Source organism: Acanthopagrus latus, chromosome 8 (assembly GCF_904848185.1).
Source record: "Acanthopagrus latus isolate v.2019 chromosome 8, fAcaLat1.1, whole genome shotgun sequence".
NCBI lineage: Eukaryota > Metazoa > Chordata > Actinopteri > Spariformes > Sparidae > Acanthopagrus > Acanthopagrus latus.
This window is the reverse complement of record NC_051046.1, coordinates 27,736,563-27,757,564: the sequence shown is the minus strand read 5'-3', so window position 1 is coordinate 27,757,564 and position 21,002 is coordinate 27,736,563. Positions and strand designations below refer to the sequence as shown.

General features: G+C 38.7%; 2 protein-coding genes across 3 annotated transcripts; both read right to left on the bottom strand.

The window, feature by feature from the left end:
• Positions 1-4,551: 4,551 nt before the first annotated feature.
• On the bottom strand, positions 4,552-16,224 carry LOC119023772 (diacylglycerol O-acyltransferase 1-like). Of its 2 annotated transcripts, XM_037105916.1 has the most exons (18): positions 16,007-16,224; positions 14,147-14,305; positions 13,211-13,298; positions 13,010-13,050; positions 12,816-12,901; positions 12,356-12,408; positions 11,893-11,998; positions 11,299-11,403; positions 11,175-11,207; positions 10,979-11,082; positions 9,776-9,814; positions 8,998-9,039; positions 8,863-8,907; positions 7,888-7,997; positions 7,739-7,804; positions 7,554-7,641; positions 6,585-6,647; positions 4,552-5,443 (listed from the first exon to the last, which is right to left on the bottom strand). In XM_037105916.1, the coding sequence occupies exons 1-18, from the start codon at positions 16,009-16,011 to the stop codon at positions 5,264-5,266; spliced, it is 1,413 nt and encodes a 470-aa protein (XP_036961811.1). In that variant the 5' UTR covers positions 16,012-16,224; the 3' UTR covers positions 4,552-5,263. The 2 variants fall into 2 exon arrangements, with proteins under 2 accessions (XP_036961811.1, XP_036961812.1); XM_037105917.1 differs by lacking the exons at positions 11,893-11,998; positions 12,356-12,408.
• A 989-nt stretch (positions 16,225-17,213) lies between these two features.
• On the bottom strand, positions 17,214-20,926 carry polr2c (RNA polymerase II subunit C). Its single transcript, XM_037106640.1, has 9 exons — positions 20,737-20,926; positions 19,957-20,006; positions 19,166-19,234; positions 18,987-19,039; positions 18,730-18,858; positions 18,598-18,649; positions 18,273-18,441; positions 18,104-18,178; positions 17,214-17,856 (listed from the first exon to the last, which is right to left on the bottom strand). The coding sequence occupies exons 1-9, from the start codon at positions 20,820-20,822 to the stop codon at positions 17,712-17,714; spliced, it is 828 nt and encodes a 275-aa protein (XP_036962535.1). The 5' UTR covers positions 20,823-20,926; the 3' UTR covers positions 17,214-17,711.
• Positions 20,927-21,002: the final 76 nt, after the last annotated feature.

Here is a 21,002-nt window from a genome sequence, read left to right as displayed (position 1 = left end):
TATGTATTTTTCGATGCACAAAGGATTGTGGGTCATAAATAATTGTAAACATCACACTTCAAATTGAAATTACACTTCACTTTACTTGCAGATGTAATGAAACATACAGAAACGAAGTCGCTGTATTATTGGGGAAATTTTCATAGCATGGAAAGAAACAGACTGAATAGGTTTCACAAAAGGAAAGTGAAATATAATTCTAAAGACGCCAAGGTTCTACACAAAATGTAATGTATAAAGCCGAGCTCCAAAGTTCAAGCCACTGAGAAATTTGAATGATGATCTCAACGTAAATTTCAGCTAAACTATCACAATTAGAAGCATTAACGTATTTTCTATCTCATTTTTGGCCACTTGATGGCAGCAAAATGCAGAAAGCAGAGTGTTAATCTCCTATAACTGCCTATAACGTTGTTATGGTCATGTGCTGGCTATTTATTGACACATCTGGTCGCCAAGGAGCATCACAAGCATTAATTTGGAGACTTTTGGTGTCCATGCTTGATGCATTTAGATCCAATATTTGGTTATGATATCTGAAATATCTGTTTCTTTCGCGACAGAATGTTCCACTATGTTCACAATGTCTGCATAGCGTTTGGTACTGGGAACGTAGTGTACACTCTGTTTATCTGACTTTTTATTCTAAAATCAGCTGTGTGCTGCTGCTAATGAGGATGATAATGGTGGAATGAATAGTTTGGCAAAACCAAAAAAGTGAGCTAAATTGGCTAAAAAGCTCTGTAGGGCTGATGGAAACTGCAGTTTGTCACCATGAGCGAACCCTTTACATTAAAGGTGTAATTTGTAAAATATTACCCGAGGTCAAAGTCTCCATAAGAGGGACAGGAGTTTGCCTGAACTGTGACCTCAGATCACAGAGGTAGTCAGCCAGCTCAACTGGCCTCAGACGTTTCCCAGCAAACACAGCTGGACACTGGTCTGGGACTGAACACTGCTCTAAGATGCTATTTTGAAAACTGGGAAGACAGTACAGAGGTGATTTACAGCAGCCCTGATCTGGACTATGACTCTGGGGACGAGAAGACACTGCAGGTAGGGAGAAGAGAGGCATGATGTGTCTGGCATCAGCTGTAGGCATAAACAGCATGTAGAACTGAAATATCTTTACATCTTGCTCTATGAATTGAAGATTTGTTTCAGCTAAACCAGAGGTGATTGTGGAAAGACAAACTATGACTGTTTTACTGAGTTTTATTTCATTTCTGTTGAGCATTAAGCTTGGCATAGTTCAGTAACACCGAAACTCAGAGGGTGAATTGTATTTTTTCTGTTTATTAAGGAAAGTAAATGTATGAATATCATTTTTTTCTTCTTGACATTTCATGTGTTTGTTTTATTCATTCATTACACTAAATGCAAAGAAAGCTTATGAGATATAGACAACTAACCATGCGCATACATGTCCCAGCTGAAACTACAGGGGCTATCGCGTTTTAGTCTACAAAGTGGTATTACAAGATAGGACAGGCCATGGCAAGCTGGTTAGCATGCTATGTTCAGTAGACACCTCTGCAAAACAAGCCATATATGTCTTTGTCATAATCTAAACACTGTTGTTTCACCTCATTATGTTGATATTATATTGTTTTTAATCGTAATATTTTAAAAATTCAAACATTTTGGCCATAACTTACAAATTACCCCTGTACACAAAGTAATCTAAAAAGTAGATTAGAGTAGCATTTTCACAACTGGCCTTTGATTCAATGATGAAATATTTCCTTACAGTAATAATATAATTGATGACACACAGTATACTACAGTATACTCTCAATGCTGCTAAAAGCACTTGCATGTGTTTCACAGATTAATTTACAGAGCTATTAATGCCATTATCATATTCACAGGTAAGGTGTCCGTATGCCCACTATAACTGTAATTTCTAGTAGACCATCCAGAAGTCCATCAAATCTTTAGCTGATTTGATACTGCTGACCGGTATTTTTTATTGATGGCTTATTGATCAGACTGAAATGTTAAATTATTTATGTTAGTATCTCCACTTATCAACAGAGCTAATGGTAATTCTCAGGTTTTTAATTTACATTCTTCTACCAAAAAAGGTGATTAGGGAATTAAGAACTTAATGCCAGAAAACCAGCTGGCTTCAGAATGCATCTCTGGAAAGGACGGGAAAACTGCCTTTGTTATTCTACTATTGAAAGGTGACGATCCAACCATTGGAAAATAGCTATAGACCAATATGTAAACTCTCTGTTTTGGTGAAGGTGCTTGAATCTCTGGTAAGTGTGCAAGGAAATGAATATCTGGCTTCAAATACCATGCTCATGTCTAATGTCAGGATTTCACAAAAAACATACTATTACTGCTGCCATGAAGGTCAAATAATATAACTGAAGCCCTTGATAATAAGCAGTGCTGTCCGTCAATGTTTATAGATTTTTCCAGAGCCTTTGTTACTGCTGACTGCTAGTTGTGTGGCTTGCAAACTACCTCAGACAGAACCCAGGCTGTTCAGTTAGATGGTGCTGCCTCTGAGGGACTGCAACTCCACAAGGCTCGGTCCTGGGCCCTAATTGCATTGGACAGAACATTCCTAACTCAACATTTCATTGTTATGCTGACGATACGGTCATATGCTGCTTCACCCCTACTCCTGCTAAGGCTTTTGTGTAGCTTTGGCCTTCAGTATGCATTTGATAGAGTACAAGAACAATTTTGTTCAAGCAACAAATGCAGCTTGTCCTAACTGCAGATAAAATTACAACTTAAGCTTATGTTCTTAACCTCTTCTTAACAAACAAACAAACAAAAAAGAACAAGATCTGTGAGCTATGGGAAAACTGAATGGTCAACAAATTGAGTTAAAATCTGTTTTAAAAGGTCCTATTTGTAAGGAAAGTTAATATTTGAGTCGCTTTGGGATTGTAGGACGAGTGTTGCTTTTCTTTCTGGTGAAAGAAAAATTTGCTGGTAACTTTTTATCTGTTGTTGATTATTGGAGATGTGTTGTATATGAATGTCTCCACAGTGTCTTCACATGCTGGATAGTAAAACTCCATGTTTTCTTATCTTCTATTTTAAACTTGAAATATTGAAAGCACAGTCTCTGTTCTCTTGACATCTTGTGATTTGTTGTTCCCAGAGTCTGAACTGTATTGGTAAAGAACTCTTTTATGCAATTGATTAATGTATCCCTTATCAGTTCACTTGGGATCAATTAATATAGTATGTATAGTGTTGATCTAGAAAATTAGACCCAACATTAATTTAATACATATTGGATAGTGGAGTAGATGCAGGGCATCAGTAGCTCTGGCTCTAGTTCTTTTTGTGGATTTCTAACATCCAGAATCATGCATCTAGTTATACTGTATATGTTATGATGTTATGTATACATGCCACTCATAAAATGTTTTGAGCAACATTATCGATAAAAACTGTATTTGAACGACAAAGACACCTGACAAATGCAAGGTTATAAGAAGCCCACTTGCTTGTGTAAAGTGTTTTTTGTGGAACTGGAGATTTGAAATAAATACAAATGGTTTATGAGGATCAAATCACTAAATCATAGATGTTCATGTTGCCAGCTCCTGGAAACTCTTTGCTCACCTGTGCTATCTCCCATTCATAGAGCAAGTAGCCTGTTCTCCGGTTGATAAAACTCCAAAAACACTTTTATTCTTGCACATAAATGTGAAATACACATTGGATGGGTATTGTATCACTGCTTCAGGCTCCTATTTAAGTGTCTTAAAAGATTAGGCGACCTTGTTCCTGCAGATGTTCACTGTTTTAAGTCATATTGCTGCAGTGATGCAGAAGTGTACTCCTTGCAACAAATTTCAAACTTTCAACCACAGCGGGCGGTGAAACACCGCCTTAACCTCATGTTAAGTTAATGTCTTAAATATCTATAAGAGGGAAGGGTATGGTTAACATATAGCTGTTAGAGACTAGTAATAAATACATACTCAATAAATAAAAGACACATAATGCACAATGCCATTTTTATGTTGCCATTAATGTTATCATCATCATCTGAGAGCTATCACTGAAAACAAGGCTGCAGTCTGTTCTCACATTCACAAGAGGGGAACTAGTAATTGTTTAAATGTGCTTGTTAGTTGACCCAGGCCTCTAGCACTGCCGCACTGTTTACATCTGAACAATCACACATCTTCACTCCTGAAAGCTTTCCACTGCAACTAAAGCCACAACCACTGCTGACACTGAGCAGTTCTGCTAGGGAAGCTTGGTAGATTTTCACCAGAGAGGTAATTTACTTAGTTTCTAGCATCCTCCATCAAACTTTCTTGACTCTCCCTACATTTGTGGTGTCCATAGATTAGACAACATTAGATTAGAATAGATGAGTGAATCTTTATTGTTTGCAATTTGGTTTGCAATCCAAAAAGTACACATTATCTTGAAAAGATACAATACACAGTGACATAACATACAGGAGGTGGAGGTGTGTATATATATATATATATATATATATATATATATATATATATATATATATATATATATATATATACACACATACACTCTAAGAGCATACTCTAAGTGCAACAGTCCAGTTAATATTGAATGGTACACGTCTTTCAGAGGTAGGCCTATGTAGTTTATGATAATATAAAATATAAAAAGTGGAATTGTGAGTACAAGCCTGAGCATTCCTACGTCATTGGGGCCTGTCCAAACTTTGCTTGAACCATTCCACACTAGGACTGGACGAACCAGGAAGAACAGTCATTCCCCTTATTTTTCTGATTGGACCGTGTCCATGAAATTTACGGTAAACTTAGATTAACTAGAGCCCCTTAACCACATGTTGACAGAGCAGTGTGTCAGCAGCGACTTTATCATCTGTGCTGCTGACTCAAATCATTCTAACAGGAATGATTGGTGGCTGAGATTATCACAGCCTTGCCATGTTGCAGTTCATTCTCTGGTCACATTCAACAAGCTTCAGATGTAAAAATTCAGACGGAGAAATTCTAAATGAGTTGGTTTTTCACATCAAAATATGGTGTGGAAGCATCATAGTATAACTTGCAAGTCAGTATTTTGCCAGTATAGAGTAGGTCCATTAATGAGTCAACACAACAAATACAGTATAGATTACGCAACTGGGGTAGAGGTTGTGGATTGTAAATCCAAAAGGTTTTCAAGACATCAAAATGGATTCCCGGAAATACAAAAGCAGCCTTCAAAATTCTTTTGAGCACTGTCATATATAGCACAGATGATAGACACTTCCTCATGATCAGTGAGGCTGCAGGAAAACTGGAAGTCCGTAGTCTGACATCTGTGATGGGAAACTGATGTAGTGGTCGTGAAAGTATGTGGTTACAGCTAGAGGAGGGCCCAGCAGCAGGCACAGCCACACTAAACCATTACCGTAGTTTCCCTGGAAGTAGTTTCCAAGGAATACTGCAACCAGGAGCTGGAAGAAGACACAGTGCAAGAAATATACAGGGATTTAATAAAACACAGGCTAGTATCTTGCCCAGCATGGCTAGTGTTTTCCCTTCAAACAACAAGGCTTTTTTTAAAGAGGTCATGTTATGCTCATTTTCAAGTTCATTCTTTTATTTGGAGGTCTGGGTTTAATAGGTTTACATACTTTAATTTACAAAACACACATTATTTTTCTCATATTGTGCATTGCTGCAGAATTCATTTTCACACTGTGTCTTGAACGCTCCATTTTAGCTCTGTTCAGTGTTTGGTGAGAGTCGCACATCCCCATTACTTAACAGGCAGGATGCAGCCAATGAGAGGCAGAGTAGGACGGGTCATGCCATGCAAGGTAGTGTGATCTAAAATAACGCTGCTACAGCAGTAGCAACTGTATGGCTGCTGACTGAATAGAGTCTTTATATCTCATAATAAATTACTCAAAATGTATACTTATATAATGGCTGTTAAATAGTGACACACATAAAATATGGAAGCAAAGGCTTGACTCCAAACCAGGTGTTTCAGGCGGTGCAGAAGCAGTGTTTGCAGTGGGAGACAGTAACTCACTTTGGAGTGGACATTGGTCTTTTTCACTTTGCAATCCTTTTATATGCACAAAAATGGTGCAGAACACAGGAAACGAAAGGACAGGCAAAAAACCCCCCAAATGTAATATGACATATTTAAAAATCACGAAATAATATCTCTAAGGGTAAAACAAAACCACAGACTTCTCCGACCGATGACCACTTATTGCCATATACTGTAAATCATTCTGTAAGTCAAAGTGCATCAACTGTTTACTTCCATGGTGGTGGTGCTGCTAAGCATTAAAAGTGATACACTGTAAATCAGTGCAGACTTTACTCAATTATGGTGTATTCTTTGCATGTGGTCTTTTGATGGTGTGCGCTGTCTGTTATTGCTTTATTTTTTCCTCTAAAGACTCCCTCTGTTCGGTGAGAAAACAGACAAATGAAGTATGGAATGTCCCTGCTTCTCTGATTCAACTGTTGCATAAATTTATCAGTCTATCAAAGTTGGAGTCACAGCTTAGTGCACCAAGCAAGGCAGCAACGTTGTGAGTGTGTAGGCTGAAGCCACTACTGGTGTGATCTTCTCACCTCAAATACCATTGCAAGGAAGACCCACAGACGGCAGCTATGCAGGGGCAGGGCAATCATACACTGTGTAGAAGAGAGGACAAAAACATCACAGAAGCCGAGTGTTGCATTGTTTGCCTGGGCCCTCAAAACTCCATACCATAAATCCATAGGAGAAAGGTTAACTAAATGTCCAAGATTACCATCATCCTTTTCGGGATCTGGAAACCCACCTCATTAGCGATTACCAACTTTTGTTGGTAATCCAGTTTGACACACATCTGCACAGAATGTTAGCGGTCAAGATGCTCTGTCACAGTTTAGCAACAGTGGCTGCCTACTCATTTCTGCCTGTCACCAGCCATTCTCACCTAATCAGCCAGCACCTCTTAACTTTTCTAACAGCTGCACCCCATCACCAGTTAACCCAATGTCAACCCCAGAGCCTGTAAGGATGAGGTTCTTTGCCACTCTTACAAGATTCTCCAGCACTTTTCCTCTGCCTGCTTTCCTGTTGCCAACTCTGCGTGCCTTTGACAAACCCATCTTGTCTGATTCCCAATAACTGCACCGGCCCTCTGTCCCTGGCTTTGAGAGTTTCTGCTGCATCCTTGGTTACTGTTTTGCCTGTGGCTGCCTAGTGAGACCATTTCCACAACAATGCTACAGAATAAGTGGTCCAGTCAGCTTCCTGTGGCTTGGAGACTCTCTCTGTGCCGCCACATTTGCTACTCTGTGTGTGCGTCCTGTGTGCTGCAATGGGGTCCTAAACACACATACAGTTCAATACATCTTCAGGTAGGCAGGCAACGAGAAGAATGACAGGTGACCAGTGATGCCAAACTGTAACATTTCATACAAGAAAAGCACATAATAATGCTTACATTAAAAACTCCATTAATTCAAGATTCCAAATATCGTCTGTTCTCTGCTACTAAACAAGTGGATCACCAAAAGGAATAAAATGCTTCATGCACTTTCAGACTGTACCTCACAAAGAGCAGCTGACATCAGGAAGACCAATAATTCTGCATGTGATGGAGGCACATTCTTTTCCACCAGCCGTGTGTATACATGTCTTCATTAAGAGAAGACAAGGAGTAACGTCATTTGAGAGATGAACGCAAAATGTAGGGAGATTATTTGGTATTTATATCATCTGTCAGACTACTTACCTGTGACACCACTTCTGACAGGGAATATTCCAATTCTTCCAGAAACTGATCAGAGTTGTAGCGTTCCTGTGAATGAAACGATGAACTACACTGAGCCAGTACTGAATGTGCAACAGCACAATGCGCAGAAATTGTTTTGTGCAACTGACCACCAGTCTCCGTAAAAATGACGATCACCAAAGCACAGCAGCTCTGCGCAGAAGTTCAGGTAGGAGTGAGTCAGGAAGAAGAAGAGGAGCCAGAGGAAATGGGTTGGTGCCTGACATTGAAATACGTGTTAGCAATTCCAACAGTCACAGTATTTATTTTCTGTCACTAGGTGTCACTCCAAAAACAAAGGTAAAATAACTGCAGACTGTTGCGTGGGGAGGGCTGGGCAGAGCTGACCATCAGCTGCTCAGAGACGGCCTGCTGAGGATGAGAGAGACAGACCTTGAGATCAAAAAGTGATTATTCTTCACTCCAGGTTATCAAGTTCACTGCAGCAGTGCTCAGCTGAGGTGACGTCCATTGTCTGGCATTTATGTTCTGCAGTGTTGACTGCTGACTGTAGGAGAAATCTACTTAACTTGAAGAGTGAATGTATGTTAAGGTACAGAGAAGAGAGGGGGAAAAGTAGAGATACAACTGGAGTCTGGTGAGCACTGAGTTCAGTGTGAGGTTGACCTGACTTCAAACACAAAGATACACACACCCGGCAGTTGCTCACTAGCGTATGGCTAATGCAAAGTAAAAGACTCTCGCTGTTTGTGGAGATTAAACATTTGCGCAAATAAACACATATCATCCCGCAATCAAACTCGCACATCTAAACCAAACACATATCAAAGTTATTGTAATTTTTAGACATTTTAATGCAGAAATGATACAAATTTATCTTCAATGTGATTCTCCGCAATCTCTGCTATTGTGTCATGTACAACACTCTACAAACGTATCTCTAATTATCGTAAACATACCTCCCCATCATCACCATGATCTGGTAACACCTTCTTTACAGAGATGGTGTCGGTTTACATGATCATAAAATGACATCTTACATTGGCTCAGTTCTGGGGAAACCAATCAGACGTCTCTATAATCAACAGAATGTAAAGTTAGGATACTGTTCATAAACCACTCACCACCAGTCCCACCAGATGCTCCACTTTCATAGTGATGTCGAAACTCTGTGTAAGAGAATGAAAATTGATATAAATGAAATCCACAGATGTGGAATCTGTTTGATCTAGCATTCACAATTGCTTAGCTTCACTCACGGAGAAGGAGTTTTGTGATCTCTGGAAGATGGGCTCAATCCACTGATAGAGAGAAAGACTCAGTCACAGGGTAGAAATAGCATTCAATGCAAGTTCACATAGGTAACACATTCAGAAACAGACTTACAGTCTACAGCCATGCTAGTGGCTCTCTGTACCTTGGCACACGTTGCTTACATTGTAAACATGTTGATGTTTAGAAGGTGCTGTAAACATTTTCTAATTAAAAAAAAAATCAAAATGTACAGCTGAGGCTGACAGGAATATTAGTTTTTGCAGGTACTCAGTCAAAGTAGTGGATCACCAAGTTTTCAAAAATCATCCTGATGGGAATACTAATGTGTCTGTCTAATGTCATGGGCATGAAGGTCTTGATCATGTGGGTGGGAGGGTGCGCAATATCTTACATAGCTCAATATAACAAGCTACACATAGCAGAGCTAAATCTACCTCCTCCTTTACATTACCGTCTCTTACTCTAGCCACCATGGCACAATAGACGTGGTTTCTTTCATTGTTCTCACAAATTATTGTCCCTCCATATTAGGGAAACTGGTCTGCAACAGTATCTGCTATTGTAGCAGAAAATAACAGGTCCGATGACAATGTGATGAAACATATGTTGTAATGTTGTATTGCTTTCAATTAAAAAAGAACAGAAAACATTTTGATGATAGTCATTTTGAAAAACTAAATGTAAATGTGCTACATAATTTCCCAGATAAGTACACAATAACAAACTGTACAAAACAGGAAGAACTTTAATTAGGTGCTGTACCTGCTGCACAATTCCAACCATGATCTGGATTACAATCACCTAAAAGTAGAAAATGCCACAATTAATAGGCTGCAGTGTTTCCATCCATAAGACCTACAGTACATAAATGTTATCCTGCAACTGCTTCTTGTAGTGTACATGCAAAATAAAAATAACTCCTTTAAACTTAACTATACATGATTTATACATACAGACATTAACATTGGAATACTCAATTAATGTTATGTAGTTGGACCATTTTCTACCTGTATAGCAACTCAAGCGTCCATATAAACCACATTTTGAATTATTATTTAAAATGCCTTAATACAAATGAGTCAATGATATAGTAAAGTAAAATGAAGCACTAATTGTTTTAAGAATGACCTTTTCACTATGCAGCCGCTGTCATAACTGAATGAATAACACATTAAAAGGACAATCCAAAGTCAAATCACAATATAGAAAACCAAGTGAAGAGGTATATTGCATGTAATTGTTGTCCAGCAGAGATCAACAAAGGTAGACCTGGCAACAATAAATACAGAAAGCACTGTGGCAGCTGTATCTCAGGGGGTAGAGCGGGTCGTCTAGTGATCAGAAGGTTGCTGGTTTGAATCCCTGGCTGAGCTGAGCTGCATGTTGAGGTGTCCTTGAGCAAGATACTGAACCCCAAATTGCTCCTGATGTGCAGTTGGCACCTTGCATGGCGGTATCTGCCATCAGTGTATGAATGTGTGTGTAAATGGGTGAACGTGGCAAGTATTGTAAAGCGCTTTGAGTGGTTAATAGACTGGAAAAGCGCTGTATAAATGCAAGTCCATTTAATATGTTTTTCTAATTTAGTGCACCAGAGCCCCCCAGGGCTAGGTTCTGGAGAATCTGAACCTATTGTGGTCATCACACATCACCACCCTGGTAAAAAACAGAAAAAGCTTTTTACTTCTAACTGAAACTGAAATTTAAATTCTGTTGCCAAGGTCTCTGTTACAGAGGAACAATCGAAAGCATCCTGACTGGAAACATCAAAAACTTGCATAGCTTTTGTACAGTCAAGGACAGGAAGGCCTTGCAGTGGGTTATTATTAGTACCCATCATCTGAGCATCCGTTATATTGGTGGCGTGAGATGTCTGCACAGAGCCCAAAAGGATACTAAAAGACAAGACCCACCCCTGCCACAGTCAAAACACTTTTTCAAGCCTTCAAGTGTTGTTCAGCTCACCATTTCCAGCAGCCTGTGCAGCAGCTTGTTGATGCGGACCTTAGGAGTACATGGAAAGTCTCTCTGGTAGCACAGAGTTGGTGCAAGCAGGAAATAGTACAGATCTGAAAAATCATAGACAGAGTCACAGAGGACATGTATTATCATAGGTTAATGTAAAGAACAGTATAATTGTATGAATGACAAACAGTTTTACCTTTGAAAGTGAGGTGCTCATTGTTGTCTGTCTCTGAAAACAGACATTAAAAAGCAGTAGTTGTTGGATTAGTTGTTTTTGTTCTGAAATTTGATCAGTTTAACTTACGGTGTTGGAAAATTACCTGCATCAGTTAAATGGGCCTGTCTGTACCAGTGGTTAGTTTCCTGGTATGAATAAAGTTTCATCCCCAGGGCAGTATAGAACCAGAGAGAGAAGAATGCTCCACCTTATGGACAAAAATCAGAAACATCCCACCAATGCTACTACATCATTTAGAGCACAATAAGCTACAATCTATACAAGAATTTTGAGTTTCAGAGTACAGCTGATTTATGTTAGGGCTTTTAAACAACCATGCCTGTAAGTTGGACAGGTCAGTTTTGTTTTTGTTTTGCTGCAAACATTGATCTACCACATAGAATAATATAATAATAATGATATTATTATTTATTGAGGTATCAAATGTCTTGGGCTAAACTATGAGGAAAGTGTATACTGTCAAAGGATCCTTCTAGCATGTTTCTATTTGAGAAAATGATACAGCTTTTAGATCTTTTGTAGAATTTGCTAAAACAAGCAGATAAGAAAAAAATGGAATAACTGAACTGATGTCCATGGGTTTATAATAAGATTAATACTGACAATAATAATGTCTGCCAGTCCTGTGCTACACTTATAGGGTGTTAATGAGGGTTAATGTGTATATAATTGTTACCTGTTGATATTGTAGGCTCATTAACAATGACTGCAACAGGGAATAGCAGGAGCAACCCCAGATTTGTGAGATGTAAACGATGAGTGTTGGTTGGTGACAGCATACCCTGACAGAAATAAATGGAATACAAGTGTTTCAACTATTTTGAGTTGGCAAATTTGATAGTAGGTGTATTGCACTCTCCTTAGACATAAATTCATTCTTTTTTGTTTAATAATGACTGTATTTGCATTTTTTTGCAAACTCATCCTTTAAGCACAAATTTGAATTATCAGTACTTGATAGGATACTGATCATTTTTCAGATGTTTTTTTTTTCTTTTTTTTTTTTGCTTGTTTATTTCTTTTTACCAGACTAATCAAAAGTAAATCCTGAGGGTGTTTTAAATTGTGGCATGGTCTGATGCATTTTTTTTTTTTTTTGCCTTGATCAGCAAGAGAATAACAACATGCACCAGTCTCACCTTTTCCTGAGACCTCTCAAGAAGCAAAGCTGTAATGGCAAACATGTTGGCAGCTGAAACAATACAGATATTTTGTTAATTCACGAGAGTGTTGTGTTTAAAACCCAGTCCTGACTCGGAACAATGGGTAGTACTTCTACAGCTGTGAAAAAGTTGTACAATGTGAGGTTCTAGAAGTGATGTCACTTGAGTCAGCTGGGTCTGAAGGCTACAAGTTCAAACAATCAAGCCAATATGGGGGTCTGGCGTTAGAAAGAAGTTAGTTGTAGGCCTGACTGAACTGTTGCTGACAAGCTGCATTTTGTGTAACTTAGTTGCCAGATATGAGAAGAAAAACTATGATGTCTCTGGTTCTGCCTATATGTCAGAGTATTCTTCTAACTAAAGGTTGATCTAATGTAATTTTCTTTTTTTCCAATGGCTGTTTTTGATGCAGATCCTATCTAAAAGATTTTCTCACCCAGCAGGAGGTTGACAGATGGCCAGTTGCAGTTGTCCTCAATGAGATGTTCCAAGACCTTTTTGACGTCTATCAAAAAGCCATATCTGGTAAGAGACAGAAACAACGGACACACATATTATGTCAATAAATATATACAGCATATAGAACATTTTCAGTTATAGGATTTGACTTATATATACTTATATACTTACTGTATGAAATTCTCCAAGAACAAGTGGGCGTGAGTCAGGACCTGATATTCCAAATTATCACGGTTACAGACAGAAAAACAGTCAGTTAATAATTCATAAATCAGAGATGATCTTAAACTGAAAGTACATGTTTGCTACCTATAAGTAAAAACTAATACATATCCATCTATAAAATCAAAAAAAGAAGGTGAGAAAACTGACCAGCAGGATAATGATCCAGTTGAGGATGCCTCTGTATCTGGTGAAGCTGCTGTTGGAGCTCAGCAACGAGTCTTGGACACGATGGCAACTGGACAAAAACACTTGTTTTAGTCATCATCATATGAGATGTATTTCTCGGGACTCAAGCCCTGTTTTTAAGTTTCAAAACAAGTCTCCATCTACTTCAGTTGTTTAGTTGAATGCTGAAGTTGAAATACAACAAATCAAAGTCATTGTTAGCGTTATTAGAAGGAAGTGATACCTTTAAATTCATTAAATGATGGTAGGTGTATTGCACTCTCCTCAGACATAAATTCATTCTTTTTTGTTTAATAATGACTGTATTTGCATTTTTTTGCAAACTCATCCTTTAAGCACAAATTTGAATTATCAGTACTTGAGTATGTCAATTTAATGCCTATACATACATACAAAATATATGATGAATTTATTAAACTATAACATATATAACATAACATAACGTATGCAAATGATTAAAATATGCCATACCTCAACCAGCTACCACACTGAAAAACTACTTCCACATGAATGCATCAGTAACAATCCAGTAATATAATACATATATAATAGTAAGTACATATACATTCATTAAGCTTATAATACAACATTTCTTTATACAATATGGAATGTTTTTAAAGCAACATTACGTGGGAATTTGTATTTTGAGCGATTTGGCGCCCCCCCACAGTTTGTGAGAGCAACACCATATTAAATAGAAATCCACACTGTGATCCTACCCTCTCACTTAAGTTACATAGAATAGAAGCAAGTGATAGGGGTGCAGAGTAGCTGAGACAGAGAGAGTGGATTTGACCGTGTAATACTGTTATTTTTACTCCAATAAACATTCTGAACGCTTCCTCCTCAACTGAAATGTTGCACGAGTCAGTTGACAGATGAGGAGAGAAAGTTTACCAGAGCAGAGATGCATAGGGATGTTCTTGCTCATTGGCTGGATCAGTTGCAGAAATGGAAACACTATCATAAAGACTTGCACTGTCTTCTTCAGCCGAGGGCGAAGAGCAGACAGAGGAGAACCTTTTCCTCATCGCAGCCATCCCTGAGTCTGAAGGCCTGTCCACAGGAATAAATTCAGATATAGCCCACTTCAATTAAGAATGAACAAATATTGGGTCATTGTATACTTTGCTCTAAAATACACATCATTACCACTTCTTAGCAAATGATACAGATGAAATATAAAGACAGAACCCTCTTTAACTGAGAGAAAACAAAAATCCATTTAATATATGTTTGAATTCTTTTCCCATCAACATGTTATGCTCCCAAATATCTGCCATGATGCAACATAGTAGTTTACAAATCAAAACGAATATATAATGAATATATAATTCATTCTTAATTATATTTTATAAAGTGTAGCCTTTTCCAAACTGCAGAAATTCCCATTCATGAGATGTTTTTGGGCAATGGGAAAGAGACTGAAATGTGTATCATCACATAAGCTACAAAAAAAAAAAAGAAAAGAAAAGAAAAGAAAAGAAAAGGAATACGATGTTGTCTCAACCATGCTATTTATTTGTTAATTTATCTGGCTTTTGATTTACCACACTAACCTGGATTTGGGCCTTACATGCACATACAGAAATAAATACATAGGTTACACCACTCCAGTTCTTAGATCTTTACACTGACTTCCCGTCAGTCATATTAGAGAATAGATTTGAACATCCTGCTGTTGGTTTATGAAGCACTGAATGGTTTGCCACGTTATGAACCACTGACATCAGGTAGGTCTGCTCTCAGTCTGTAGGGTCAAAACTAACCATGGAGAAGCAGCGTTCAGTTGCAGGTCTGCTCTAACTCTCACCTCTTTTGAATCAAGCCTGAAAACCTGTTTGTCTGAAAATGCTTTACACTGAAGAAACTGTAAGGCTTTGAACTGAACTTCTATTTTCTAGTTTCTATATATTTTTTCTATTTTCTATGTTCTAGTCTTTTGAACCTACTCTATTTCAGCATACTTTCCTATTTCTCAATTTGTTTTAATGTCTCGTTTCTTGATGTCTTCCTACTTCTTTTAAATCTATTTTACATATAAATTGTGTCTTTTAATGTGATCTTTAGGCCCCTCTAAAGCACTTTGAGTTGTCTTGTGTCTTAATTGTGCTATACTAATAAACTTGCCTTGCCTTGCCCTACAGTATAACCCACAGACAGCTGAGGGGGCTGAGGGGATATGTGATGTGCTAACACTATCACTGTTGTTACAGTGACCTGGTGTCTGGGACTGAGAGCAGCGCAGAGCATCATTTACATGCAGGATGCACCTTCTTTAACTCTGAGAGACTGATACCAAATCGGTTAGTATATCGCTGTTTTGCATATCTACAGAGGTTCACATCTCATTAGACATGATTTCAGACTTGATCTGAAGGTCGAGTTACATTTGATGAATTCGGCATCCATGCTATCAAATTATATGGTGAAAACTGAATGAAATATCATCCTTTTGTTTTGCTAGTCTGTGAAAGTCATTCCGGCGAGCGCCTTTCTACAAATACACCCAGGTGGATGGTCTCTTCATGATGAAACATCACAATCATAAAATGTAGGCATTGTCAGTGATGTTTTATTGCTGCTTGGTAGAATGCATGTATGCCGAATTAAATAACCACTTCCAGTGTTTCCGGATCAATAACATGTGATTTGAATATTATCCTTGAAATTTGCTGCTAATAAATTGAATTTTAAATTGTCGGAAATCTAAAAGCGGCTCGGCGCGACCCGCTCTGAAGACTAGAAACGTCTTACCTCATCCCCCGCAACAACACAGCATCCTCTCCGGGAGGTCGGCACAGTTAAAACCTAGACCCCCGTAACAACCACACAACTCATGAGCCCGCTGTCCGGATACACAGTGACCTCACATCTGGTCTGGGAATATGACTCGGTCATTGTCGCACTTCAACTATTTCGCCTCCTCTCAGTCGTTCAAAATAAAAGCCTCCTCCAAGAAAATGCGCTTTTATGCAAAGCCCAAGCAAAGGCGTCATAGGTCACCACCGTAATTATTAAATATATTATTCATTTTCATCCAAGTGTGTAAATGGTCTATGTTTAGTTCCTGTTTTGGTGTTACATGATATTGAAGAAATATAATGCGGATTTTCCCTGACTTTGACTGTGAGTGTATTTTTTCCCTTTGGAATAAATATTAAGCAACATTATATTGCAAAAATAATCACTGTTACAGAGTGTTAACCCATGTCTCTCCTCCCCGTGCTCATAAAATTAAATAAAAAAATACATTTTGCGGTATCCCTGCCCACTTTATCCAGTAAAGAAAGTGGAGATGGTCCTGTCTGCATTGGGACACTGGCAGAACAGGAAAACCTACCAATTCCATGTTCTCATATTAATGTGAAGGTAAAGTGAAATCTGCCTTTTAATTGTTTCATAATAAGAACAAGACTCTTTTAATGTAAGTCACTTTTTGTTCCATTTGGACCCAAGGTAATCTATTAAATAAGGTGGTTGTTTTATATGTTTAGGATATTTCAGCAGACAACCAAGTGAAATCTCTGTACAACCCAGAGCTGTGGATTGCTAGTAAATGTCTGCTTTTACTTTGAAGTTACATTACCTTGCCTCTGGTATTACTCTGGATGTCTGATGTCTGACTTGACAGAATCCAGGCTGGGTATGAAGATGGAAATACCTTGGCAGTTCCCACATCAACCCAGAAGCCTGGCTCTGTGCAGTTATCACAATGATCCCATGATAACAAGCATTAGGAAAAGCTGTTGATACTGATAGCTAGTTGAAATCCAAAGACATAACAGTATAGCTCTCATTTTCCTTCTCTTTTTGTTTTTTTTAGCTTTGCAAGGTAGTTTTTATGATTCCCTGAGTTTATTTTGTAGACCTGTATTTCCTCACACTATCGATGTGCTTCAACTCAAACGAAATCTTAACCCATTAAGAAATTATAATAAATATTTAGTAAAAGAACACCACATCCTTCAAAATGGATTTATTTAAAAAAAGCAACATTTAACAAAGTAATAATCTGACAGTGTAGGCATTACACTGCCAACAACAAAACTAAGTGTGTATCAGCCTGAGATCAACTCCCTTTCAGACCCTGACCTTGCACTGGATGGGTTAGCTCACACAGCTTATTTAATAATCACTGCCGATCCTGAAATTATTTCAAAAAGACATGTCCAAATAAATGAAAATCAATTTCATAGCATGTGTTATTTTGTACAAGGGGGTCAAATAGCATTAACAATGAGGGATGATTCCTAATAATGAAACATTTAACATAATAGTATTTATAACCGCTAGCCCAGAAGAGCCTCATTGGTTCAAACTTCCGATAGTTCAAGAATCACCAGTTGGCCTTTGATAACAGAGACATAGAGATCCAAGGCCAGTACCCAGGGAGGATACATATAATTCCATTCCATTAAGAAGCTGTTTAAATGCAGGTCCTGCTGTTAGGGAGTGGCCCTCAGTTGATGGTGAGCACGTCGCTCTGGATCTCGTGGCTCAGCTGTGTCTGCAGGTCACTCAGCTTCTTCTTCAGGACAGCTAGAGCCGACATGACAATGGTCTCTGGTCGCAGAGAACCGCACGACTCGACATTATAAAAAAACCTGTGAGGGAAAAATGTTACAGATGAGCTGTTGGACTTCTGACACTGGCTTTCTGCTTCATTTAAATAGATTATTCATCAAATTCAAAAGCACTAAAAGATTCTTCTCCCCATGTAGTTTATTATGATAAAGACCATAGATTTACAGTTACATCTACCACTGCCTTTAATAGTAGTAACAACAACAACAACAACAACAACTATGATGTACTCTCATCAACTTAAGTATGAGAAAGTTTTCTTCTCACCTTTCTGGCTTTCCATTGGGGTCATAGGGAGCTTGAACCTCGTCCTCCTCAATCTCTGAGTATTCACTCTTTGGCCTGAGAACCAGAGAACAGCATGGCAACTTATCATCCAGTCAATGCTCATCTAACATTCATCTTTTCTGATGAGCCATGCTAATACGAAACGTACCACTCCTCAGGGCGTGGGTAGACGGTGTGCCGGAGCGCGTTGTCTGGGTCGTACTCGAAGGACACCCCCGCTGTCGGGTTCCACTTGGCATGTTCCTTTCCAAAGCCTTTCTTGGCGTACGCCCTGAGCCGCAGTTCCTGACCTTTGCGAAGCTTCACCAGTAAAATGTCTGTGTTGTGTCAGAAAATTACAGAGGAGGAAGCGGAGAGAGTAAGGAAAATGTAAATGGTTTACATGTGGGACAAAATGATGGAAAGACAAATGCCTCACAGGGAGAAGACAGTGACCAGCCAGTGATGACCCCTGTTGAAATCTTAAAGCTTACCATCTTGTTCTACGTAGTCATTGGGATCGTTGTCTCGACTCCTGGAAGTCACCTGCAAAGCCCAATAAAAAGACTGTGAGCATTTCCTTTCACTTCCCTAATGAACCTAATAAAAAAGGGGAAAAGACTCACCGGAATGACTCTGGGGTTGTTTGACAAAAGGTCACGTGATGTGACATGGCGAGTCTGGTCTTCAGTGCATCGAACATCCAGTGTCAACTCAACAGAACACTCTGGACAAAAATCATCACAGGTACAGTCCTGCAGGAGGATCAGATATCTTGTGAGTCTTTAACACTTCAACTTGTATTTTATTTCTGCATCAGCAGCGGTGTGCATTCAAGGGAACTAGTCTACCACACTGATAACTGATACAACAGTGTACTTACCCTAGAATACTGCATTTTGTCCACAATGTCATCACTTGTAAGAGGTATGAGGCCTGGCGACAAGAGACAATGTTGTTACGGCAGCCTTTACAAATATCAGACCTCTCTGGGCACACTGCAGCACTATATAAATCATGATGTGCTGCACTGAAAGCTGATCATAACACTGGGATACATACCAACTCTGTGTGCAACAAACTCATCATGAAGTACTGATGAATTGGCGTCAATCTGGATCCAGTCAATTGCTGCAAACAAAGTCATGCAAGTTTAACGTAGTCATTTAGATTTATGGTGTATTGCAGAGTGCTACATAGACTACATGTTCAAATGCCTTAATGTTGCTGATGTAGTCGCTCAACTCTCCAACACCACTGCAACTCCCTTCACCTTGACTTATTTTGTCGCTGTCATTTTAATATGACACCAATTAACAGTGTAGTTCAGGGCATAAACAGAACACCGTGATCCACGCAGGTAAAATATACAGTTTTGTATTCAATATTGCCTTTTAGACAGAGCTCCCTATAGCAATTTAGGCCTTTTTCAAAGAGGACATTTCCCAGGAAGTAAAGCTCAGATGGAAAACAATTGGTCCACAAGCCAATGTCTCGTCTACATGGAATGTCTGTCATGTCACCGTTATTACACCGATGCATTCAATGCCAAAATGTCTGCAGTAAATTAGGTTTTTTGCACATTCTCTCTAACTGGCACAGTAGATAATATGGGCAACGGAATAAAATTGAGCCATTTAATATCATTAACAACTTTCCTACAATGACAAGTGAAAATGTCTGCTGAGTCAAATGTGCCCATGACAAAACATTTCAGTTGCATCTGTTAAGGTCGACTGGTGCTGGCTATGACAAACTGATTATATGGACCAAATTACTACCTTGAGAGAGTTCAAATGACCCCACACCCAGTCTGTAATCCAGGTAAACAAATAAATAAATAGTTACTGTACCTATGGTAGCAACTTCTGACATGAAGACCCGCCGAATCGAGTTTGCAACCCTGAAAAGGAGAAAGACGACTGTGTTAATAAATGAAAATCCCAGTTTATTTACAATCCAAATATCCACCCAGGGTTACAAAATAAATATAAACACAAACACAACCTTTCCCCCTCTTCATACCTGTTAATATAATTTCTTTGTATAGTTTTTAAACACGTATGGATATTTGTGCTTTGTTTCAACTCATCACCCAACCCATTCCAGAAAACCACCACTTACACTGAAATACACACGCCTCTTCATTTTACGAACACATTGTTTTTTTTAAAATTAAACTCTCATCATAAATCATAACCCTGAAGTTAATTATTTCTTGCTTTACACATGATAATTGCAGTTTTAAATTTTGACCAGAACTCTAAATTTCAAAGCCTGTGACTCTAATAACAGTTTGTTCCCATTACCCCACATTATGCACGATCCTCTCTTTAAATTCAAGTAACTCAACTAATATTCAATTAACCACTACCACTGTTGCGGACAGGGAAACAATGGCTGAATATGAATCGACCCCATGTCCACCTCTTACGTTAGCGTGGATCATTTTCAGCACAGATACATATTTTGGTTAAGGAGATGCTCAGTTACAAATAGCATTGTTAAGATAGTGCCAGTGCACCTGGCGCAGTCATGTGGTACAAAACAGTGAGTTTCGCTTCTTGAAGAGTAATGGCTGCTCTCTACCTCACACACACTGTAGAAGAATGCAAACACAAGTGAATACTCACGCCAGGTCAGTGTTTTCAATGACAAACTTGACATTTTCGTCAGTCAGCTCTGTGATTTTCACCGTCGGCTGGTTAGCATACGGCATTACTGCAGATAAACAAGCCTAAATTTAACGTTGTAAAGTCGTCCGTTCACTCCACTACCGCTGCTTTGGCTTGAAGGCCTCTCCGGAATTATTTATCAATCGGTGATTGGCCAGGATATGTAAACCAGTTCAATGATTGGTCTCCATGAGCTATAGGGGCGGGTCTTTATTTCATATCCG